General features: G+C 38.2%; 1 protein-coding gene across 3 annotated transcripts; it reads right to left on the bottom strand.

Moving 5' to 3' along the window:
- Window positions 1-753: 753 nt before the first annotated feature.
- On the bottom strand, window positions 754-24,265 carry cblc (Cbl proto-oncogene C, E3 ubiquitin protein ligase). 3 transcript variants are annotated; one of them, XM_062992192.1, is made up of 12 exons: window positions 23,751-24,265; window positions 13,781-13,927; window positions 12,885-13,041; window positions 9,905-10,026; window positions 9,326-9,463; window positions 9,155-9,242; window positions 7,556-7,687; window positions 6,405-6,599; window positions 5,937-6,080; window positions 5,204-5,265; window positions 2,343-2,404; window positions 754-1,308 (listed from the first exon to the last, which is right to left on the bottom strand). In XM_062992192.1, the coding sequence occupies exons 1-12, from the start codon at window positions 24,134-24,136 to the stop codon at window positions 1,112-1,114; spliced, it is 1,830 nt and encodes a 609-aa protein (XP_062848262.1). In that variant the 5' UTR covers window positions 24,137-24,265; the 3' UTR covers window positions 754-1,111. The 3 variants fall into 3 exon arrangements, with proteins under 3 accessions (XP_062848262.1, XP_062848263.1, XP_062848264.1); XM_062992193.1 differs by having other exon boundaries at window positions 1,219-1,308; window positions 2,343-2,399; XM_062992194.1 differs by lacking the exon at window positions 5,204-5,265 and having other exon boundaries at window positions 1,219-1,308.
- Window positions 24,266-26,193: the final 1,928 nt, after the last annotated feature.

Below are 26,193 nucleotides of genomic sequence, written 5' to 3'. Positions count from 1 at the left end.
GAGAAATAGCATGTCTCCTTTCTGAACAGTGTGATGGCTATATGGTCCCATGGTGTTTAAACTTGCATATTACTGTTTAAACAGATGAACTTGGTTCTATCTGGCTTTTAGAAATTGCTCTCAAGGTTCTAGCAGACTTGTAGAGGTCCATGATTATTTTTCTGATGTCATGGTTGAATTCCTTTGATTATTACAATATTAAGCAAGAAGGCAAGTAGGTATTGAGGGTAGGTCTTAAAATACTGTACACCTCCAATTCACTCAGATAATGTCAGTAAGCCTCTCAGGAGCTTTTAAAGCTATAACATTTTTCTGTAATTTTCCAAGCTAGGCACAGTTGACCCCCCACTGGCCCAGACCAAAATGTTGTTGCAATCTTTCGACCAGCTTGGCCAACCTCTGGAAGGAACTCCCTACATATTAGGTGAAGTGAAATGATCTGTTTGTAGACATTTGTTGAAAAAATGCTTGTGTAGATCTCCTAAAGTTAATCTCCTAAACAACTTGCTATAGCTATAGTTTGTTGACATGGAATATGTGGAGGGGATAAATATGAGTTTTAATTACTTTAACCTAAGTGTATTTAAACTTTAATGTGTGTTTGCTTATGTCTCCTTTGTGCATATTCTTTCAATAATGTGAAATCATCCATTGTAAATATGTTTACAATGCTGTATATTGTAGGTGTGCCCCAATACAATGACCATAAGTGCAAGTACTGACTGTAAAAAAGGTGAATGTATTCTGACTCACATTTGCAGTTAAAATATAAGACAGAAATATGAACATGTATTAGCTAATGCTGCCTTGTTTATTATGATACTTCTTTCCAAAATATATTGTGCTCTTCTATTTGAGCTGTCTGTCACATTATATAAATTAATTTATCTAATCAAGTACAGTACATGTAGTCTTTATACAATAACTATTTTACATTGTCAGTCTCCAGCTGTGAGGTAGAGAACCTCTGTATTTTAAATAAGCTGTTGTCTATCCCATGTCAGTATACATTCATTTCATATTTAGTAGAGTGAGAGAATGTAAACTCCAAAATAATGAATTATACATGGCATTGTGCTTCGATTATTGTGATTAATGTGATTAACACAGTTTAATCCTTCATTATATTGGCTTCCATGGTGAAATCCTGCAGAAATGTTAAAGAAGAGAGATGTCTGTGGGAGTTTTTATGTCGACTCTGTCTTTCCACTGATCCTGTGTCCAGCTCGCCCCTCTTCTCCTTCTTTTCCCTTGTTTTGTCTTTCCTTTTTTTATCTGAACGTGCAGTTCTTGTCCATGGGACTCCAACTGAAAAAGCCAGGGTTGAGAGGTCAACATTGTTCTTTAAATTAAAAGTACTTTAAAACTGTGAATCACAATCTTGCCCCCATAAATTTGAAGCTGCACATCCCATAAAGTTAACTTTTTTGAACCGATTTTGCCCAATGTATTTTGAATGTGGATGTGAAATTTTTTTTCAGTGTGTATACACTGATCAGCCATAACAATAAAACCATCATCTTGTTTCTACACTCACTGTCCATTTTATCAGCTCCACTTACCATACAGAAGCACTTTGTAGTTCTACAATTACTGACTGTAGTCCATCTGTTTCTTTGCATACTTTTTTAACCTGCTTTCACCTTGTTCTTCAATGGTCAGGTATTATTTAGGTGGAGGATCATTCTCAGCACTGCAGTGACAATGACATGGTGGTGGTGTGTTAGTGTGTGTTGTGCTGGTATGAGTGGATCAGACACAGCAGTGCTGCTGGAGTTTTTAAATACCCTGTCCACTCACTGTCCACTCTATTAGACACTCCTACCTAGTTGGTCCACCTTGTAGATGTAAAGTCAGAGATGATCGCTCATCTACTGCTGCTGTTTGAGTTCTAGTCCTTTATCAGTTGTAAAAGGACGCTGCCCATGGGGCGCTGTTGGCTGGATACTTTTGGTTGGTGGACTATTCTCAGTCCAGCAATGACAGTGAGGTGTTTAAAAGCAGCATTGCTGTGTCTTATCTACTCATACCAACACAACACACACTAACACACCACCACCATGTCAGTGTCACTGCAGTGCTGAGAATGATCCACCACCCTGGGAGAGTCCTGACCATTAAAGAACAGCATGAAAGGGGGCTAATAAAGCATGCAGAGAAACAGATAGACTAGTCAGTAATTGTAGAACTACAAAGTGCTTCTATATGGTAAGTGGAGCTGATAAAATGGACAGTGAGTGTAGAAACAAGGAGGTGGTTTTAATGTTATGGCTGATCAGTGTATACATGGAAATAAATGGCTCACAATATGTTTAAAAACCATTGCAGTAGGTTCTTCTTACCATTTCTGCATGACTGTAAAACTGATGGAAGGCTTAGACTCTGCTCAGAAAGCTGATCTTCTCTTCAAGAGAGAGAGAGAGAGAGAGAATACATATTGTAGGTAAAAGAAATCTCAAATAATGCAACATACTGAAACAATAAGAGGTTAAGAGCAGTTAGAACAAGTACATTTTCACATACAAGGAATTTCACTTGGTGAAAGGTTGGTGGCAAAAAAAAATACTACAGAAAAAAAAACAATATTATATATAAGAAAACACAAATATACAACCCCAATTCCAATGAAGTTGGGACATTGTGTAAAACATAAATAAAAACAGAATACGATGATTTGCAAATCCTTTTCAACCCATATTCAATTGAATACACTACAAAGACATGATATTTAATGTTCAAACGGATAAACTTTATTGTTTTTTTTGCAAATTTTTACTCATTTTGAATTTGATGCCTGCAACACGTTCCAAAGAAGTTGGGACAGGGGCAACAAAAGACTGGGAAAGTTGAGGAATGCTCAAAAAACACCTGTTTGGAACATTCCACAGGTGAACAGGTTAATTGGAAACAGGTGAGTGTCATGATTGGGTATAAAGGGAGCATCCCAGAAAGGCTCAGTCGTTCACAAGCAAGGTTCACCACTTTGTGAACAACTGCGTGAGCAAATAGTCCAATAGTTTAAGAACAACGTTTCTCAATGTGTAATTGCAAGGAATTTAGGGATTTCATCATCTACAGTCCATAATATCATCAAAAGATTCAGAGAATCTGGAGAAATCTGTGCAAGTAAGCGGCAAAGTTGAAAACCAACATTGAATGCCCATGACTTTCGATCCCTCAGACGGCACTGCATTAAAAACCGACATCATTCTGTAACGGATATTACCACATGGGCTCAGGAACACTTCAGAAAACCATTGTCAGTGAACACAGTTCGTCGCTCCATCTACAAGTGCAAGTTAAAACTCTACCATGCAAAGCGAAAGCCATATATCAACAACACCCAGAAACGCCGCCGGCTTCTCTGGGCCCGAGCTCATCTGAGATGGACTGACGCAAAGTGGAAAAGTGTCCTGTGGTCTGACGAGTCCACATTTCAAATTGATTTTGGAAATCATGGACGTCGTGTCCTCCGGGCCAAGGAGGAAAAGGACTGTCCAGATCGATATCAGCGCTAAGTTCAAAAGCCAGCATCTCTGATGGTATGGGGGTGTGTTAGTGCCCATGGCATGGGTAACCTGCACATCTGTGAAGGCACCATTAATGCTGAAAGGTACATACAGGTTTTGGAGCAACATATGCTGCCATCCATGCGTCTTTTTCAGGGACGTCCCTGCTTATTTCAGCAAGACAATGCCAAGCCACCTTCTGCACGTGTTACAACAGCGTGGCTTCGTAGTAAAAGAGTGCGGGTACTAGACTGGCCTGCCTGCAGTCCAGACCTGTCTCCCATTGAAAATGTGTGGCGCATTATGAAGCGCAAAATACGACAACGGAGACCCCGGACTGTTGAGCAACTGAAGCTGTACATCAAGCAAGAACGGAGAAGAATTCCACCTACAAAGCTTCAACAAGTAGTGTTCTCAGTTCCCAAACGCTTATTGAGTGTTGTTAAAAGGATGTAACACAGTGGTAAACATGCCCCTGTCCCAACTTCTTTGGAACGTGTTGCAGGCATCAAATTCAATATGAGTGAATATTTGCAAAAAAACAATCAAGTTTATCTGTTTGAACATTAAATATCTTGTCTTTGTAGTGTATTCAATTGAATATGGGTTGAAAAGGATTTGCAAATCATCATATTCTGTTTTTATTTATGTTTTACACAACGTCCCAACTTCATTGGAATTGAGGTTGTACTTACTAGTCCCTATAAAAGAAGTTATTGGTGATCAACTTTATTAGTCACTAAAACAAATACTTATAAGAAATGGTGACTTGCAATTCAAAGTAAGTTAAAACTTAAAAGTAAAAGTTAAAACTCTAATAATAGTTGTTATAAAATTTAAGGTTTTTAAAAATCTAATAATAGTTAAGAGCTGCTAAGTCTGACTTCATTCAAACCCTCCCCTCCGGCAGGCGCTATAGGTCCATCCACACTAAAACTTCCAGATTCAAGAGCAGTTTCTTCCCTCAGGCCATCTCCCTCCTAAATAAATAAATAAATGACTGACAATACAGACTTGAGCGTGACAATATTCACCTGCTGCCAATTGACTAAATATTGTAGTACTCATCCTACATGCTGTGCACTTTACTGTTTTTGTAAATATTCCACACGCTGCTAACTTACACATCTGTATATCACTGTATATTGCCTTTGGTATGTCACCAGATATTGTGTACCTCTGCTTATATGTACATACATACATTGGTCACTGAATACTGTAATACATACATGCTCACGTCCATACATGTTCTATATATTGCTTGTATATAGTCTTATAGTTTGTATATTTTTGTGTTTAATGTTTAATGTATACATTGCTTGTATACTGTATTAATACTAGAGAGATACCATCAGCCGGAACCAAATTCCTTGTGTGTATCCACATACTTGGCCAATAAATCTGATTCTGAAATAGTAATAGCAATTTTATAAAAGTGTTTGGCGCTCGGGTGGTACACTGGTCTCTTATGCTAGCCCTCCAGGGCTAAGATGGCATCTACACAGAAGTGATTGGCTATAGTTTGCCATGTGGTAGATTACCACCCTGTTCAGGTTATTACTGCTCTACATCCAATGTTTATAGAGGAACTGGACCCACTGCAGCCTTGACCCACTTTCACCAAGTGATTAATGAAAATGAAAACAAAAAAAAGTACAAATAAAAGTTTTTAAGAAATAATTCATGCTCTTCACCTGTCAGATGCTTCAGAGTGAGTTAGCTGGTTGACAGAATGTGAAATAATGCTGCTGGTACTCTGCAAATATATAACAGTGACTTGCATCACAATAACAAATATATATATATATATATATATATATATATATATATATATATATATATATATATATATACAGTATATATATATATATATATATATATATATATATATATATATATGTATATATATATTTTTTTTTATTTATATTTATGTTTATATATATTTTCCCCTTTTTCTCCCTTTTAGCCCGTCCAATGGCCTGATTGCATCATGCTTCCTCTACACCAATGTCGATCTCTGCTCTGATTGAGGAGAACGAAGCTAACTAACGCCCCCTCCAACACGTGGGCAGCATGATGATATGTATCTTATCACCTACACTTTGACAAGTGCAGTGCAGCTCAGCACTGTGTACGAAGAGACACACCCTGAGAGCACTCTTATCATGCTCATCTCTGTGCAGCCAGCAGAGGTCGTAATTGCACCAGTCATGAGAGAGAGACCCTATCCGGCTTAATCCCACCCAAACCTGAACAACAGGCCAATCGTTGTTCATGTGGCCGCTCAGCCTAGCCGGCAGGCAGAGCTGACATTCGATACGATGTATTCGAGATCCCAGCTCTGGTTCCAGCGTGTGTTTTTACCGCTGCGCCACCTGAGCGGCACAACAACAGTATATTTAACAGACTGCAATGGGACACACTTACCGAGTCGCTGTGACTTTTAACCAGTCTGTCTCTGACTTGTGGTCTGGGAGAGGGGCACGAGGATGAGGGCGAGATGCTCTGTTTCGGTGGAAGTGGAGGAGGCATTAAGCTGGATCTGGGATATTGATATTCCTCTTCTGATGTCTGTTCGAGCAGGTAGGGAGGTAAGTGATGACATAAAAATGTAAAATGTACTTCATACATCCCTGTGACCTTGATTACATAAAATAATGTAGATAAATCATGACTTACGGATTTCCCAACTAGATTTTAACTATTTACAAATGTAATCTAGTGTAAGTACTCATTAAGTAGATTGTTCCGATTGGACATTGTTTTAAAACATTTAGATCATGTATTATTTGAAATATTATTTTAATGGTTTAAATCACCTATTCCGTTCTTGATACTACACAGCCACAAGAAAAAAAAAAAACCAGATATTGTGTGCTGTGCACTAGATCTTACCATTTTCATTGCAGTTAACTCTTTCATGAATTGTTGCATGTCTATATGGTCTTCCTCCTCTTCCTCGTCTTCCTCTTCCTCGTCTTTTTTTCTTGGCGGTGTTCTGTCTTTTGTGGGCAGATACGGCTCAATGAGGATGGACTCTGTTCCTCTAATGTCACAGCGGCAGTAAGGGCAGGTGCGTGCATCTGATTTCTGAAAGAAATGTTAATGTAATACACATACACTGATCAGCATAACATTAAAACCACCTCCTTGTTTCTACACTCACTGTCCATTTCATCAGCTCCACTTACCATATAGAAGCACTTTGTAGTTCTACAATTACTGACTGTAGTCCATCTGTTTCTCTGCATATCTTTTTAGCCTATTTTGATCTTCAATGGTCAGGACCCCTCACAGGACCACCACAGAGCAGGTATTATTTAGGTGGTGGATCATTCTCAGCACTGCAGTGACACTGACATGGTTGTGGTGTGTTAGTGTGTGTTGTGCTGGTATGAGACAGCAGCGCTGCTGGAGTTTTTAAATATCGTGTCCACTCACTGTCCACTCTATTAGATACTCCTACCTAGTTGGTCCACCTTGTAGATGTAAAGTCAGAGATGATCGCTCATCTATTGCTGCTGTTTGAGTCGGTCATCTTCGAGACCTTCATCAGTGGTCACAGGATGCTGCGTACGGGGCGCTGTTGGCTGGATATATTTTTGGTTGGTGGACTATTCTCAATCCAGCAGGGACAGTGAGGTGTTTAAAAACTCCAGCAGCGCTGCTGTGTCTGATCCACTCATACCAGCACAACACACACTAACACACCACCACCATGTCATTGTCACAGCAGTGCTGAGAATGATCCACCACCTAAATAATACCTGCTCTGTGGTGGTCCTGACCATTGAAGAACAGCATGAAAGGGGGTAACAAAGCATGCAGAGAAACAGATGGACTACAGTCAGTAATTGTAGAACTACAAAGTGCTTCTATATGGTAAGTGGAGCTGATAAAATGGACAGTGAGTGTAGAAACAAGGAGGTGGTTTTAATGTTATGGCTGATCGGTGTATACCGAAAGTATGTTTAACCAGCTAAGAGAACAAGCATTGGGAAGTAAACAGACTCAGTTTTTGGTCATAACAACACAAGATCAAATACCTGCCAACCAGTAAGACATGGTCTGCAGAGCAGATGTCCACAGGGCTGAATGCGTGTGTCCTTTTCTCTCTCAGTACAGATCTTACACAGCTGAAATGTGCTGCCCATGTCACAGTACAACTCATACTGCTCCTGCACAGACAGAGCAAGACAGAGAATTAGAGACAGAGTTGAAATATTATATATAGTAATATGTATTTATTTATTAGGATTTAAGGGTTTTACACACTTTGGTTACATTCATTACAGGACAGATAGGACATGTTACACAAGATTCATCAGTTTGAGTCTTTAATGTCAAACACAGTCATGGACAATCATGTATCTCCAATTCACCTCACTTGCACGTCTTTGGACTGTGGGAGGAAACCGGACCTTCCGTAGGAAACCCACGCAGACACCGGGAGAACATGCAAACTACACAGAGAGGACCCAGAATGCCTCACTTGGGAATCTCGCTGTCGTGCTGTAAGGCGACAGTGCTACCCACTGAGCCACCGTGCCATCATATATAGCAATAAATGTCTTGAATTTAGGACTAACAAATATATATTAAAAAGCTAATTGAAATACAGGCAATAAATTAATCTAGTCAAAAGAGAAGCTTTGTTGTTGTTGTTGTACAGTGCTGTAAAAAGTTTTTACAGCACTTTTTTTTTACAGCACTTTTTTACCCCCCCCCCCCCCCCCCCCCCAATTCCTTCTATTTTTGTTAGTTTGTCACATTTAAATGTTTCAGATCTTTAATTTAATTTAATTTAAGATAAGGAAAACACAAGTTGGATTTAATGAACCTCCATACACCGACCAGGAATAACATTATGACCACTGACAGGTAAAGTAAATAACACTGATTATCTCTTCATCACGGCACCTGTTAGTAGGTGAACAAGTGAACATTTTATCCTCAAGTTGACGTTAGAAGCAGGAAAAATGAACAAGCGTAAGGATTTGAGCGAGTTTGACAAGGGCCATATTGTGATGGCTAGACGACTGGGTCAGAGCATCTCCAAAACTGCAGCTCTTGTGGGGTGTTCCCGGTCTGCAGTGGTCAGTATCTATCAAAAGTGGTCCAAGGAAGGAACAGTGGTAAACCGGTGACAGGGTCATGGGCAACCAAGGCTCGTTGATGCACGTGGGGAGTGAAGGCTGGCCCGTGTGGTCCGATCCAACAGACGAGCTACTGTAGCTCAAATTGCTGAAGAAGTAAATGCTGGTTCTGATAGAAAGGTGTCAGAATACACAGTGCATCACAGTTTGTTGCGAATGGGACTGCATAGCCGCAGACCAGTCAGTTAGGAAGGTGGTCATAATGTTATGCTTAATCGGTGCATGTTTAGAAGCAGTTTCATAATGTTTTGTGACTTCATGCATCTCTACAACCAACATCGCCGATCTCATCTAATTCAAACATTCAACTTTTTAAGAAGTAATTATCCCAACAGTTGGTGTTATTAGTTTAGGCTTAATGTATTTCTGTTATGATTATAACAGAGGTACAGGCCACATGAGTAAACACAAAATGCACCTTTTAAATGAAAAGGTTGCAAAATGCTATCAGTTATCATATAAAGCACAAACATTTTGTTAGTCAGTTACCTCTGTGACCTTAACACAACCTTTCTGAGATGGCGTACAGAGGCTGGTAAGGTCAGGGTTCACATCACGCCCATCTGGGTATAAGTAGCTGCAAAAATATCCATTTAAGATAAAAATTGTTATAAAATCTTTAAAATCAAATTTCTGGTATTTATGACATTATACACTCACCATCCCTCTCTAAATCCATGGATTAGAGCCTGAAACAAAGGCGTGTTCTCTGGGATAGTTTGCACAATGCTACCATTAGATGCCACATAACCGATTGCCCACTGGCCCATTCGTGTGCAGCTGAGACGAAAGATGTAGCTGTAAAAAACAAAGTATGATAAAAGCTAGTACAAGGATAAAGTATTGTATCTACTGTATAATATATCATGTTATTTATTAATACTTCAGCTTTGTTAGGACAGTGGTAGCCTTGTGGGTAGAGCTTTGGGCTATCAATCGGAAGTTTATTGGTTCAAATCCAGTGCTGCCACTGTTGGGCCCTTGAGCAAGGCCCTTAAACCTGTCTGTACAATGATTGACCTTGTGCCCTGACCCCATGGAGTAAGTGTTTGAGGATCATATTTAAAGTATTTTACCACCAACAGTACGTACTTCTATTATCCTTCATCTCTGCTGAAGCATGTCAACATTTTCTACATCAAAAAGTGCACTCTCACATCTGAATACATCTAAATAAGTTCAGAAACTTTTTGAAGATACCTCATACAGACTTCACCCCTCTTAGGTGAGACCACTGACCTGCCAGGACGATGTATGTGGTTTTCCAGTCGTGCTTGTACCTGGTCGTAGGTGAGGAAGGCCATGTATCCTGGGTGAGTAACCGCTAACTGATTCCAGTTCCTCAGCAGTGTTGACCAGGGCTGAGACAAACAGAATTTTAACATAATTACTTTAAATATCACTTTAAATAAGAGTCAAAGCAAGTAAAGAAAACAAAACTGATGTACAAATAAACAATGTGTACGCAAAACAATAAATTGGAAAAGCAATCAAGGAAAAATAATGAACGGATAAAACGGCATAGTCATTGTTATCTAAATATAGATGTTGTGTCCTCAAATTAATACACACAACAGCAGTTACAGTGTGCAGATTCATTCATTGTCTGTTTTACCAGACTGCTTTATTCTACTCAGGGTCGTGGTTCACTAGGAGAAAGGCAGGAAATACTTCGGACAGGTCGCCAGTCCATCACAGGGCAAACACACACACTTATTTACAAACACACTCATACCATGGAAAATTTTAGTTTGTCCAATTAACCAGACTGCATGTCTTTGGACTGTGGGAGAAAACCAGAGCTCCCGGCCAGTGCGCAGATTTTTTTTTTTTAAATAAGGCAATAATTTTTAAATATACAGTACAAAATTTGATAATAATGCTTGAGATAAGTTTTTTGTTATCTGTATGTATATAAATAAGTGGCATTTGCATAATTTTTGTAAATGTGTGGATTTTCATTAGCAGTTTCTTATAAAATGATCAGCTACCTGCCTGGTTGTTGTAAAATGTGGTTAAGGTACTGGACTAGTAATCAAAAGGTCACAGGCTCAAGCCCCACCACTGCCAGGTTGTGACTGTTAGGCACTTGAGCAAGGCCTTTAAACTTCAAATGCTATACAGTAGACCCTTGACTTGTGAATTTAATTGGTTCAAAAGGGCTGTTCTTAAGTCAAAATGTTCGTTAGTTAAACTTATTTTTTCCATAAAAAATATTGTAAATAGAATTCATCCATGCCAGACTTCCCAAACCACCCCCTTACCTAACCTTTCTAATGTTTTAAAAGGTCTTTTTTGTTATAAATACAAGTATATTTTCCTTTAAATCTTAAATTATAGAATAGACATTACTGTAATAAACAATAATAAACAATACATAGTAGTACTGTACATAAAAAACACACATTCAGTACAGTACGTGTGCTTTACCTTACACCGTAATACATTTCCTTTTTATAAAATGTATCTACCAGAAACAACAATAACTCTCATATTTCTCTATTATTTCCTTCTTTATTTCAGTAGTGTTGTATTTTTTAGGTGTAATTGCACGAAAGAAAGAATACTTTACTCAGCCGAATTCCTTCTTCTCTCTCACTCACTGTCCCTGCTGGCAGGAGTAATTATACAACACAACAAATAGGGATTTGTTCATTTTCTCAGCACTGCGCTTTCTCTGCACCTTCTTTGGGGCCATTTTAATATTGAATTTTACAAAATATAAAGAAAACACTGGAAAAACACCGTCCACTGTCCGAATGTTCGCTCACTGTATATATATATATATATATATAAAGAGAGAGACGGTCGGAGTCAACTTGTTCGTGACATCACGTGTTTCGTGAATTGCTGTTCGTAATCCAGAATTTGTTTGTACGTTAAGTTGAAAAAGATTGCTCGTAACCTGAAATGTTCGTATGGTAAACCATTCGTAACTTTCTCACAGTACTGTCAGTCACTTTGGTTAAAAGCATCTGTTGAATCCTGTAAATGTAATTAAAGGCTATTATATGCTTGCATGTGTGTAGTTTGGATACAGTAACACAGTTTTGGAGGCAGTTTTTTGGTTTGACTGTAAGAGACCATTTTTACATGTAATGTTTATTTGATCATAAAAAAAAAAACTCTATATGGCCAATTTGTAATCGATGTATAGACCTGTTAGTAAAGGATGTGGCTCTAACACTGTAAACATTAAGAGAGATGTCCACATATGTTTGGCCATATATTTAGTAATTAAGGGAATATCAAATATTACACTATTAAATTACAGTTGAAATTTATAAAATTAGGATAGGTTGTGTTTTCTTTTTTCCATGACTCCATGTTCCTTTATCATACAAGTAAATGTAGTTCCATATTATATATAACCAAAAGTATTTGGACACTTGACCATGAGCTTGTTGGACGTCCCATAAAAAAAAACAAAAAAAAACAAAAAAAAACAAAAACAAATGGTATTAAAATAGAATGACCACAATGTGATCTTTTTAGCCATAACAACAGCCAAACTTCTGAGAGGGCTTCTCACATGACTTTAAAGTATTTCTGTGGGAATTTGTGCCCATTTAGCTAAACGTTTGTTTGACATTTGTATGACTGGGTCTCAAATAATATTCCATTCCAAAGATGATCAGTGGGGCTAATGTTAGGGCTCTGTGTGGGTCACTTGAGGTTCTTTAAACCAAACTTTTCATCAAAAGGTCACTGGCTCAAGCCCCACCCAAGTCATGCTAGAACAAAAAGGGTCTTCCCTAAATTGGAAGCATATAATTTACACATAAAGCATTTAGCAGACTGTAAGCGACTTACAGTATTATGACAGTATATAGTCTGAGCAATTGAAGGTTAAGGGCCTTGCTTAAGGGCGCAACAGCAGCAACCTGGCAGTGGTGGGGCTTGAACCAGAAACCTTCTGATTACTAGTCCAGTACCCTAACCACTAGGCTACAGCTTGCTGATGAAAGCACTTGTTGTGGCTGAAACACATGAGTTCAGAAAAAGAAAGTGGTGTCCCAAAACTTTTGTCCATATAGTGTATATATAAATGTATAGATTTTTTGGTTGTATGCCTTTGTTCCATTTTTTATGTGATGTGTAAGTTGGTAGATCTTTTTTTTCCTTTAGGAAAAATCCACAGGTCCTACATGGTTTTACAATAAGAATAGTTGAGTTAAAAACTAGAAAATCTCTCTACAAATGCATGTGCTCAAAGTACCTGAAAGAGCCTGGTAAAGATGTCAAACTCGAAGATCGAAATGTGATCGTTACAAGTCAGATCAATAGTCGACTTCAAAGCCATTGCCTCCATTCCCTCTTCAAAGTTGTGTACTCTTTTCAGATGCTGCTTAAAAACACTCCACTGTACGATACACCTGCACGTAAAACAGATCAGCGATAATATTTGCACTTGTCAGTTTTACATGGAGTAAGTGTTTGGGGATCATTTGCAAGGTGACTTTAGCCATCTACATTCAAATATTTTCAGGTTTATGCATTTTCTCCTCTTTTTCTCTCGATATTTAGCGTATACAATTACCCAATTACATTATGCATCCTATCTACTGATGCTGATCCCCGCCATGATTGAGGAGCGTGAGACTGACACACGCCCCCTCCGACATGTGTGCAGTAGCCGACTGCATCTTTTCACCTGCAGGAGGCGAGTTCATATGCGGGTCAGCTTTGTGTACGGAGAGCCACACCCTGATCAACGCATTATTCCTTGTCTCTGTGAAGGCGCCATGAACCAGCCAGCAGAGGTCGTAATTGCATCAGTTATGAGGTCCCTATGTGGCTCCCATCCTGTATGATTAACAGCCAATCGTTGTTCATGTAGGCGCCCAGCCCAGCCGGATGGCAGAGCTGAGTTTCGAACTGACAAGTTTGAAATGTCAGCTCTGGTGTGCTAGCATGTTTTAACGCTGCACCACCTGAGCGCCAACATTCAGGTATTTTATACAAGTATTTAACCACATCAATGTAAACTTCTATTATACATAAAACTGCAACACCAAGATCTCTGCTGAAGCATGTTAACATTTTCTTTAAAGGGACTATATCAAAAGGTGCACTCTCACATCCAAAAAATGCATTTTGGTTGCATTTACCCACCTATATCCAAATATTGCCCTCCAGAACTGTCTTGCCTCTGTTTTGGTCAGAATGTAGGTGTCACCCTGAAATCGAGCCCCAGGAAACATGGCACGGAGCTCCCAAAGCATGTGGCTGAACAGCAGAGACAGTTTAGTCAGTTTTCTCCTAAAAGAGAAGAACATAATATTATAGAAGTAAATGTTTTTGAAGAAAATGTGTTATTTAGATTTATAAATAATACGATTGAATGTATCTGTGTGATAAAGGTAACATTCATATATTCTGTACAGTATAAACATAAATACATAATAAAAGAGAAACCCTCATGTGCACAAATTCAAGATAGAAAGCAGGTAGATGCATGCATGCTACTATGAGCAGGAAGTCACATTTTGAGATTTCCTGTCCTGAGCCTTTGTAGTTTACTGACAGAATTTTCCATTGGCAAGTGACCACACATACACTAGTGCCAAGTCAACAGCAGCAGCAATGCAAACAAGTCTGTCTTACATTTCAGTTCCTTAAGCTTACAATCCCTCAACTACTTACAGCATCTAATAACATTTAACAGTAACTCTTATTTACCTCAAATTAAAGGTAAATTAAAGTAAAACTTGAACCTCCTCCAGCAGTTACTGGAATTAGCAAAAGATGTTTATGCATTTACTTTGTTCATATGTACATAACATAACATTAAAACCACCTCCTTGTTTCTACACTCACTGTCCATTTTATCAGCTCCACTTACCATATAGAAGCACTTAGTAGTTCTACAATTACTGACTGTAGTCCATCTGTTTCTCTACATACTTTTTTTAACCTGCTTTCACCCTGTTCTTCAATGGTCAGGACCCCCACAGGACCACCACAGAGCAGGTATTATTTAGGTGGTGGATCATTCTCAGCTCTGCAGTGACACTGACATGGTGGTGGTGTGTTAGTGTGTGTTGTGCTGGTATGAGTGGATCAGACACAGCAGCGCTACTGGAGTTTTTAAATACTGTGTCCACTCACTGTCCACTCTATTAGACACTCCTACCTAGTTGGTCCACCTTGTAGATGTAAAGTCAGAGACGATCACTCATCTATTGCTGCTGTTTGAGTTGGTCATCTTCTAGACCTTCATCAGTGACCACTGCCCACGGGGCACTGTTGGCTGGATATTTTTGGTTGGTGGACTATTCTCAGTCCAGCACTGACAGTAAGGTGTTTAAAAACTACAGCAGCGCTGCTGTGTCTGATCCAATCATAACAGCACAACACACACTAACACACCACCACCATGTCAGTGTCACTGCAGTGCTGAGAATGATCCACCACCCAAATAATACCTACTCTGTGGTGGTCCTGGGAGGGTCCTGACCATTGAAGAACAGCATGAAAGCAGGTTAAAAAGCATGCAGAGAAACAGATGGACTACAGTCAGTAATTGTAGAGCTACAACGTGCTTCTATACGGTGAGTGGAGCTGATAAAATGGACAGTGGGTGTAGAAACAAGGAGGTGGTCATAATGTTATGCCTAATCGGTGTATATTAACTGTATATGCTTATTGACTCCAAGTTCTTGTTTTGTTTACTTTAGGTACTTTTAATTGTAATCAATTAATTCACTGAATAACTCTAAACCAAAAATCTATTTATATAGACTTAAAATTATTAATCAGGATAAAGTTCAAAATACAGGACCATCAATAGCTACAGGGTTCTGGGTTGAAACCATCTGGCTTACACTGATTCTTTACATTTGTTCTTGACCTGGTAAAGAATGAACTCTGCGCGCTGTAAATGTGTGAACTAACCACTGAGACAGGATGAGCTTACTTCGACATCTTTATCTGGGCTGTCTTTTTCCAATGGCTGATTTTTCCATTAGTCATTTTTATCATTTTATTTTCCACTTTAAACATTCAGATAATTTAAACTATAAACCAAACTAGAATTTGTAAAAAAATAAAAAATAAAATAAAAAATAAAAAGTTAATAATTTACAGGTAATTTATTCACATTTTAAAATAAATCAAGTAAATATAATTTCAATTATTTTTAATAACAAAAAATCACTAATCACTAATAAACACATTAGAATTAATCAAATATGAACACAAACATAGTTACTAGTTGTTTAAGGCACAGTTATATATGTATTATTAACTGTCTTTGTCCATTAGTGTCAAAAGTAAATGTATTTATGTCCAAGTCTCAGAAGATTCTAACTCTGCCCTCATTATTCCTTATACCAAACATCTTCAGATCAATCTGCTGCGTATTTAGAAGCCATATCTACTTATTTAACATTCATCCAATTCAGTAGACTTCATCTTAATAACTCTGTATGAACTGTATGAAAAGTACTTCTGAGAGAGATGCCTTACAAGATATGTACAGAATGTTCATGTCTGGACCAAGACGTAACAAATCTGGTCAAGCCACAAGTATAAAGTAAAACAAATATATCATTCAATGTCTCTTAACAAGCTCATAGTGTTCTTCTGTTGTTATTATTTATAATAAAAAAATATTCTTCTGTTATGATAATGTCTACCAGACCTGAATAAACTAATCTAAATATTAAATCAGTTGTTGTGGTGAAATTTACCCTAGTAAACTTTAAATGGAAATGTATTCTGAGTAAGAGACGTACTTTCAGCAATGCACTTGCAGCTTTCTTTGGGCTACAAAAATTTAATCTCTATTTATTTATTCATTTATTCATCGTTCATTTATCCTGGTCAGGGTCGTGGTGGGTCCAAAGCATTGGGCAAAAGGCAGGAAAGATAGATAACTTTTCTGGCTTTTATAGCTAACTTTTCAAAGCTAACCTAGATGTAGAGTTGTCTTATATGACCCGGTAAGAATATCAGATTTAAGGTCAACTGGGGGGAAAAGCACATCTTAACAGAAAAAAGAAGTGTTGTAAAGCAAAGCTTGAGTCATTTTGCATGGGAATTTTTCACCTACACACAGTCATTTTTTTTTTCCAAATCCTTCCAGCTAAACAGCCATACAAAACTGTAGTAAATGTAAAACATAATCCATGTAAATAAATACGACTAAGCATGGAATCTGGGTATTAACTCTGCTTTAACAGTTGTTTTTTCAGTATTTAATTTAGTATAGAGTGGGGTTGTCTTTTTTTATTTATGTTGTATATTATAATAAGTTATATCATAAAAGTGATTTAAAATATTTTTACATAATTAAAATGTTAAAATGTGTAAAAGTTAAGTGCTAAAATATCCAAAAGCATAATGTTGTACACATACCTTTGAATGGCCAGGCATCCAAAGTCTTTTATGCTGTACTTTTAACACCATATCTGTGCAATATTATTTTGAATTTTAAATTCTATTGTTAGTATCATTATCTGCACTTTTAACTTGGTTAAACTAGAATAGAATAGAATAGAATAGAATAGAATCTTTATTGTATAGTGAAAATAAAGATTCTATGCTATTCTATTCTAGATTCTATCCAGATGTAAAAGGGAGATGAAGTATTTAACTTAACTAGTGTAAAGAAAATATTAGATCATGATACTAACACTGGAATTAAAAGTTCGAATTACAAAACTGTATTTTAGATGTACACAATATTCCTAATAATCCTAATGCTCTCTTTAGGTGTGGAGTTTCTCCACACTAAACTCAAACCATGTCAGTCATGCTGGCACAGGAAAGGATCTTTCCCAAACTGTTGGCACAAACTTGAGATTACTTAATAGATTTAAATAGGTTTATATAATTGATAACACACTTGTTAATAGAAATAGAAATAGGTAAAATACCTGAACCCAATATTTAGAAGGCATATACACTGTTAGCAGTGTATGTAGATGATTTAAGTGTAAAACTAGTCTACTAGCTTATTAAACGACAACAATTTTACCCCAGGGAGGGCTGCCTAACTCAAAATGGCTGATATTATCTCGGAATGTATGTGAGCTCGCTGTACAGACTGCCCCCACAAGAACAAATAAATGTCACAAGATGAATGGACATGTAAAATGTTTACTCTGTCAATCTGTCATTTTAACACGTGTCATATTTATATCTATTCTACACCAGGCAGTTATTTACTCCAACTGACAAAACTCCTAATGTAAAAAATGTGCTGCTTCAGTAAATAACATTAAGCAAACTATGCTGCTGTGCAACATTACATGCATGTTTTAACAGCAAAACTGAAAGGTGCTGCAGCACAAAAATCTATTTGATTCTTTGTATTATATGGAGCTACCAAAGCATGGGTAGCTCTGTGGTTAAGGTACTGCACTCATGCTCAGATAGCCCTGTTCAACTGACGTGGAAAGGGCTTGAACTTGATCTTTAACCGATTCAGCGCATCTCCGAACTTTGGACATTCGTTCGCAGCTGGAATCAAAGAATACTAAGAACGTTTTCGGTTCAATCCCTGCTAGTGCCAGGTTGCAGTATATAGTACATGGGAAAGCAGGGAAGATCATGGCTTCTCATGGTTTTCCAAGCGGTTTTCATCCCAGTGGAGACCGAGAGTGAGAGCCTTAAAGACTCGGGCCAACCGCCACCTCCACAGCTTTATTCCCCAGCCCATTACAATACATAACAAGGACTATTCCCACATCCCTACGCTTTAACAGAATGCACATGGTTTTATCATACAGTCAATGCACATATGCACCTTATTTACTCTTATTTCATCTTTATCACAATATTTTACTTGAAGTTTGTCAGTGTACTGTACTGTACATCTCTATTGCACACTTCTCTGATGCTGTACTGTTTATGTCGCTGTTGTATTGTTTATACTGTGTTATGTATAGTGTTCCTTTTTGTACTATTTAATTAGATGTATGTATGTTGACACCTGCACCAAAAGAAATGCTTTGTACATCTGTAGTAAATGTAAAACATAATCCATGTAAATAAATACAATTAAGCATGGAATCTGGGTATTAACTCTGCTTTAACAGTTGTTTTTTAGTATTTATTTTAGTACAGGGTGCGTATTTGATACTATGCATTATACAATGTGTAGCGCTTTATGTATTGTGTTTAAAGAAAGAAAGTGATCTTGTTTTATTTTTATTTTTTAATTTATTTACATACTTACCAATGAGGATTGGCTTTTACACTAAAAATGAGAACTTAGCAGTAATCTTTATTGTTTTATGACTTTTCACAATGTTAATATCATTTCTTACTTACAATTCTTTTAAAACTTTAAAACATGATGACATAAAAGTGTGGTCACCCAATTTATAGATTTGGACTACTTTAAATAAAAAGTCACTTTTTATTTATACCACTTTTATTCCATGTATTAATATTTGCTGATGTTTTATTTTATATTTATTTGTAAGCACTCTTACAGAGACTACTTGAGATGTAAAAGCTTCATTACTGTGCTCAGCCAATGCCCGGGTATATTGCCAGTTTGCAGTAACGTTTCCAACTGTTAGCATACTAATGACCAAGGTCTGTCATGCTCTTAAGCACGAGTCATTAGTATTCAGAAGAGCAGCAACTTGGCCCATTCAGATTCTAGAAAGGGGACAAAATAGGCATGCTAGGTGTCTATAAAACTTTCTATTGCTAAGGACACTGGTCTGTTAAATGCGATGCAGAAAATATTTTGTATAGGGCTAAAGTTTTTTGGTATTTTGGTATCTTTTTTGTTAAACAATAGAAATGTATTTTTTATAGTTGACATATCAGGTTGAAATATGTCTGAAATATATATATATATATATATATATATATATATATATATACAGTGTATCACAAAAGTGAGTACACCTCTCACATTTCTGCAAATATTTCATTATATCTTTTCATGGGACAACACTATAGACATGAAACTTGGATATAACTTAGAGTAGTCAGTGTACAGCTTGTATAGCAGTGTAGATTTACTGTCTTCTGAAAATAACTCAACACACAGCCATTAATGTCTAAATAGCTGGCAACATAAGTGAGTACACCCCACAGTGAACATGTCCAAATTGTGCCCAAATGTGTCGTTGTCCCTCCCTGATGTCATGTGTCAAGGTCCCAGGTGTAAATGGGGAGCAGGGCTGTTAAATTTGGTGTTTTGGGTACAATTCTCTCATACTGGCCACTGGATATTCAACATGGCACCACATGGCAAAGAACTCTGAGGATGTGAGAAATAGAATTGTTGCTCTCCACAAAGATGGCCTGGGCTATAAGAAGATTGCTAACACCCTGAAACTGAGCTACAGCATGGTGGCCAAGGTCATACAGCGGTTTTCCAGGACAGGTTCCACTCGGAACAGGCTTCGCCAGGGTCGACCAAAGAAGTTGAGTCCACGTGTTCGGCGTCATATCCAGAGGTTGGCTTTAAAAAATAGACACATGAGTGCTGCCAGCATTGCTGCAGAGGTTGAAGACGTGGGAGGTCAGCCTGTCAGTGCTCAGACCATACGCCGAACACTGCATCAACTCGGTCTGCATGGTCGTCATCCCAGAAGGAAGCTGACGCACAAGAAAGCCAGCAAACAGTGCTGAAAACAAGCAGTCCAAGAACATGGATTACTGGAATGCCCTGTGGTCTGACGAGACCAAGATAAACTTGTTTGGCTCAGATGGTGTCCAGCACGTGTGGCGGCGCACTGGTGAGAAGTACCAAGACAACTGTATCTTGCCTACAGTCAAGCATGGTGGTGGTAGCATCATGGTCTTGGGCTGCATGAGTGTTGCTGGCACTGGGGAGCTGCAGTTCATTGAGGGAAACATGAATTCCAACATGTACTGTGACATTCTGAAACAGAGCATGATCCCCTCCCTTCGAAAACTGGGCCTCATGGCAGTTTTCCAACAGGATAACGACCCCAAACACAACCTCCAAGATGACAATTGCCTTGCTGAGGAAGCTGAAGGTAAAGGTGATGGACTAAACGCAATTGAGCACCTGTGGCGCATCCTCAAGTGGAAGGTGGAGGAGTTCAAGGTGTCTAACATCCACCAGCTCCGTGATGTCATCATGGAGGAGTGGAAGAGGATTCCAGTAGCAACCTGTGCAGCTCTGGTGAATTCAATGCCCAGGAGGGTTAAGGCAGTGCTGGATAATAATGGTGGTCACACAAAATATTGACACTTTGGGCACAATTTGGACATGTTCACTGTGGGGTGTACTCACTTATGTTGCCAGCCATTTAGACATTAATGGCTGTGTGTTGAGTTATTTTCAGAAGACAGTAAATCTACACTGCTATACAAGTTGTACACTGACTACTCTAAGTTATATCCAAGTTTCATGTCTATAGTGTTGTCCCATGAAAAGATATAATGAAATATTTGCAAAAATGTGAGGGGTGTACTCACTTTTGTGATACACTGTATATATATATATATATATATCAGGGGGAAATGCTATTAAAATAGACTTTCAATGATTTGTAAATCCTTTAAACCTGTATTTTCTTATAACCAATGTTTTAACTAATTTACTTTATACTGTAGTACAACCCCAAATCATAAAAACGTTGGGACAGTATGGTAAGAACGCAGTGTTTCTTACATTTACTTTGACTTTTATTTCATTACAGACAGGATGAACCTGAGATATTTCATGTTTTGTATGGTCAAAACTTAATTTTATGTTTAATAAACATTCATTCTTGCATTTCGGGCCTGCAACACATTCCACAAAAGTTGGGACGGTAAAGTATTTACCACTTTGTAATGTTACCATTCCTTCTCACAACACTTAAAAGACCTTTTGACACCAAGAACACCGAGTAATAAAGTGTTCTAGGTGTTACATTGTTAGGTGTTACTTTGTCCTATTCTTGCTTCAAACATGCCCTTCAGTGTGCAACAGTATGGAGTTGTTGTTGTCGTCGCATTTTTTATTTTAAAATTCTCCACACATTCTTTCTAGCAGGCCAGTCCAGTTCCCCTAAACTATTCTTCCGCAGCCATGCCTTTGTAATGTGTGCAGCATGTGCTTTTGCATTGTCATGTTAAAGAATGCTGAAAATGATGTCCACTTAAAGGCAACATGTTGTTCTAAAACAGGGGTGGGGAACCTTCTACCCACTGAGGGCCAGATTAATAATTACATATCTGGTCATGGGCCACAGACTAAATTGACGAAACATACAGCCAAATAATATAGGCTTATAAATACATGATGCTGATGGTATGTAGTGTTTATATTTGATCTCAGACTTACCTTATCATAATTTCAATGTGATTGTTGTGAATGTTTGGTCTTGACCAGCTGTGGAATATCTGGGGGCAATGACGTCGTGGCAACACGCAACTGGTATGTGGCAACATAACTCGTATTTGTTATGTCTGTTGTCTCGTCTAAAGTTTAATTAATTACATAAAACCCAGACAATAAAATCTAGGAAATATATGGTGGGCCACATTTGATTGAGCGGGGGGGACGTAAACAGTCCATGGGCCGGAGGTTCCCCACCCCTGTTCTAAAACCTCAATAAGCTTTACTGCATTAATCTGCCATCACAGAGGTGTAACTAGTACCTTTGGCACTGGCACTGACACCCCATATTATGACAGAGCCTGGCTTTTGGACATGTTTAGTCCGGAGCACATGGGAAACAAAAGACCTGTAATGCTGATTCATCTGACCATGATACACGTTTCCACTGTGTGATGGTCCATTCCTAATGCCTCAGAGCCCAGAGAACTCATCACAGCCTCAGGACAGTTAACATAAGGTTTCTTTTCTTGCACAGTAAAGTTTTAAGTGACATTTGTGAATGTAACTCTTTATTGTAGTGCTTAATAAAGGTTCACACAGTAATCCATCGGTCACATGGTTATTTCAGCTGTTGATGAATTACAGTTGCAGCGCCGTCTGAGAGATCAGAGATCACGGCTGTTCAGCTAAGGTTTGCGTCTCTGCCTTTTATGCACTGAAATTCCTCCAGATTCCTATTAATGATATTATGCACTGTAAGGGACGACATCCAATCTTTTACTTTTAAACATTTGAATAATTTTCATGCACATTTGTTGAAAAACTGGAGATTGAATCTTTGGTCCTCAAAGATTTAACCTTTCATTGAATCTTTTCGAAAAAACTCATGATAACAATCACCTGTTTAAAATCACATTATTTTTTTACTTCATTACTAGCCCTAAATTGCTCTGTTCCAATATTTTTTGGAATTTGCTGCAGGCCTGAAATGCAGGAATGGATGTATATTAACAAACGAAATGAAGCTGACCAGACAAAGCATGAAATATCTTGGATTCATGCTGTCTGCAATGATATAAATTTTTTTTTTTTATTGTTTATTGCAAAACGGTTATGAACATGTAAGGACAGAGGACACAGGTTGTTGTAGTTGTGTAAATTGTAATGAGCTTCAGCCCAGAGAATATTTCTTGCACTGTGGTAGAACCTTAACTGAAGGTATTTTTTGTTACATGTGGCAAATGTTAAAAAAAAATTCATTAAAATCACACATTGAGAAACGGTCTTCTTAAAGTACTGGACTATACGCTGATGCAGTTCTCCGCAATGGCCTACCTCAACCTATTTATACCAGCGCTTCTTTACAGTCAATAATGGTAGCATAATTTAATTCAGCCCATTATAATAAAAAAAATTTCATCTGTTAAATAATATAATTTAATGTTAGTTTTGTTGTACAGATTATAATTTATTCTTGAAACTCTTTCTAAAGCAACTAAAATAGGAGGTGAATAATAAAGTAAGTCTTTGGATGACCCACACATGCAGTACATATTCCACTGGCTTAAATAATGTTTATATGACATTTTTTCACAGATGAAATCATGAAGTTGCCAGTTTAAAACAGCATCTAAGACTGCTTAATGTAAATGCTTGTTACATTTATATGTCAACATAGCACACTTGCTACCAAAACAGAAGACAAAGTTAGGTCAATTTAACAGGAAAACCTGCTCATAGTAAAGTGTAAAAAATAAAAAGAGAGAGGAGGGAAGAAATAACAAAGAATTCCACTTAGAGTTAAAGAAATCTCACCTATAGCTCGACTTTTCCTCAAAGATCTTCTCCTTGCCCTCCTTGAACAGCAGCACGGCCTTTTCCGTCTTGTCCAGCAAGTGTCGGACGTGGATCCTTAAGTACTCTCCCTCATCCCACCGAGGCACCGCTGGGACCGATGTCCTATATGGAGCCCATACATCCGTCAGGAGCTTTACAGTGTCCAGGACCAGCTCCGGCAGGTACGGTGGACTGACCTTCAGGCGTAGTTGTGGGTCTGAACACAGCCTATTAAGTTTGTCTAATTTCTTAAGTACCTTGTCGAAAAGTTTGTAGTCGGCACTTGTCAGGGTTTGGGATGCTGACCCAGATAAATCCGTTTCAAGGTTTAGGTCAGATCTCCTTAGACTTCCAGCCATCGCCATGAGTCCTTTTTATGAGTCCAATAGTGTGATGGACTCACATAAGATGATGCACGTGGTGCAAAAGCCAGCCTCCATCTGGTGAAGATTAAGGATGTGTGTAGATGCCCAACGACCTCTTGACAGCATCATTTCCGTTATACAGCAAATGTATACTGCTCCTTTTATTTAGGGCCTTTAGACTGTAGGTAATAATTGGTATAAGTGAACATTATAGATTTAACACAGCACAGTGATTAAAATTTGAATAAATAAAAATGAATAAGTAAGAGTGATTGAAGTGATTGTTCTAATGCAAAATCAGGTAGGCAATACACTTTTAGTCACTTCCTCCATATGTCATCGTAACTACTAATGATAACGCTACTATAAACAGCTTCAGTGTTAAATGATAATAAAAAAGAACAGACATCATCTTACCACATTGGTACTTTGTTCAATTATCCATTTTGCTGTGATCTCATGATTTAACTTCACACATCACAGTCCGTCATTTTCAGCATAAAGGGGAACCAATAAAAAAGTTTTAAAAAATGCAAAAAGACCATAATAAAGTCTCAAATTTATTTCCTTTTAATGCAACTTCTCAAAAGCTGTACATGTCTAACAAACCCATCCATTCAGGCTTCAATCTTCTCACAGCAGCAACTGAGACGTAGTAACACAGACCTCAAGAGAAGTACACTGAGTGGTTTTTGCTGCTGGTTTTGTCCTTCCTCCCCTTCACTCACTCCCTCCTTTGCTCTCTGTGTTTGGCACCCTTGTAGTGGTCTTATCTCACTGTCTGACAGTCTCTAATCTTAAAATAGATTTAAAAAGAAGTGTATTCCATGTGTGTCAGTTCAAAAGGGAGCTCGTACAAATGTAGACATCCATTCTATCTCCCTCTGACACACACACACACATTCTCTCACTCTCTCACACACAGACACACACACATTCTGTCTCTCTCTAATTTTCCACACACACTCACTTTGATCAGTTTCCGTGTAGCAGACAAGAGGCCAAACTGGTTGGTTTTCTTTAGACCTTGTGATGGCAGAGAGAGGGAGTGTAGTATCACAACAGTAGTATGTACCATTACCACAAAGACTGAAGGGGCTGTGACATGATGTCTACACCATTACTAGACCTTTTAAACTTTTCAAAAACATAGTAGATTACAGATTAGAGGTTTTTGCCATTAATTCATGCAGTTACAGTTAATAAATGGCCAGTTTTGGGGCTTTTATGATTCCTGCAACTATTACTCTTGGTCCAACTAATACATTAAAAAATATGCTGGGTCTTAAATATCCATACCAACCAAGGCTGTGTTTATACTTGTAGTTTGGTTCCCTGGTCTGAACCAAACAAGAAAATCATGCAATGTCACATTTCAGTCATGGTTTGCTTAGCGTTTGAACTCACTAATTTACAATCAAGCCAAAATTAGAAAAAAGAAAGACATATGATGGATTTATATCATGGACCACAATCTATTTTACTGCTGTCTAAAGATATTTCCTTCAAGCAAACAAGGGTTAAAAACATAGCTATAGCCGCTCAGGTGGTGCAGCGGTTAAAACACACGCTGCAACCGGAGCTGGATCTCGAATACATCGTATCAAATCCAGCTCTGCCTTGCCGGTCGAGGCTGGGCGGCTATATGAACAACGATTGGCCTGTTGTTCAAGATGGGCGGGACTAAGGCCAGATGTGGGTCTCTCTCTGTCAGAATGGTGCAATTACGACCTCTGCTGGCTGATTAGAGGCGCCTACACAGAGATGAGGAAGGAGTGCTCTTAGGGTGTGTCTCTCCGCACGCAACGCTAGGTGGCACAACACTCATCCATGTGTGAGTGATAAGATGCATGTGGCTGCTGCTCACATTTCGGAAGGGATGTGGGTTAGCTTCGATCTCCTCGGTCAGGGCAGAGATCGGCAGAGGCAGAGAGGAAGCATGATGCAATTGGGCAAAAATTGGATGCGCTAAAGGGGGAGAAAAAGGGGAGAAAATGCATTAAAAAGAAACAAAAAAAAAAACAAAGCTATGAGCTAGCATAATTCTTAATATTATA

This window comes from Trichomycterus rosablanca, chromosome 3 (assembly GCF_030014385.1).
Source record: "Trichomycterus rosablanca isolate fTriRos1 chromosome 3, fTriRos1.hap1, whole genome shotgun sequence".
NCBI classification, from domain to species: domain Eukaryota; kingdom Metazoa; phylum Chordata; class Actinopteri; order Siluriformes; family Trichomycteridae; genus Trichomycterus; species Trichomycterus rosablanca.
The sequence above is the reverse complement of the archived record's forward strand: the minus strand, read 5'-3'. Positions and strand labels throughout refer to the sequence as shown.

Coding starts and splice junctions, on each gene's coding strand:
- cblc (XM_062992192.1), bottom strand. CDS start 24,136: ATGGCGATGGCTGGAAGTCTAAGGAGATCTGACCTAAACCTTGAAACG. Junction 13,928..23,750: donor GAGGAAAAGTCGAGCTATAG/GTGAGATTTCTT, acceptor CTTCTCTTTTAG/GAGAAAACTGACTAAACTGT. Junction 7,688..9,154: donor GTTGTGTTAAGGTCACAGAG/GTAACTGACTAA, acceptor CTGTCTGTGCAG/GAGCAGTATGAGTTGTACTG.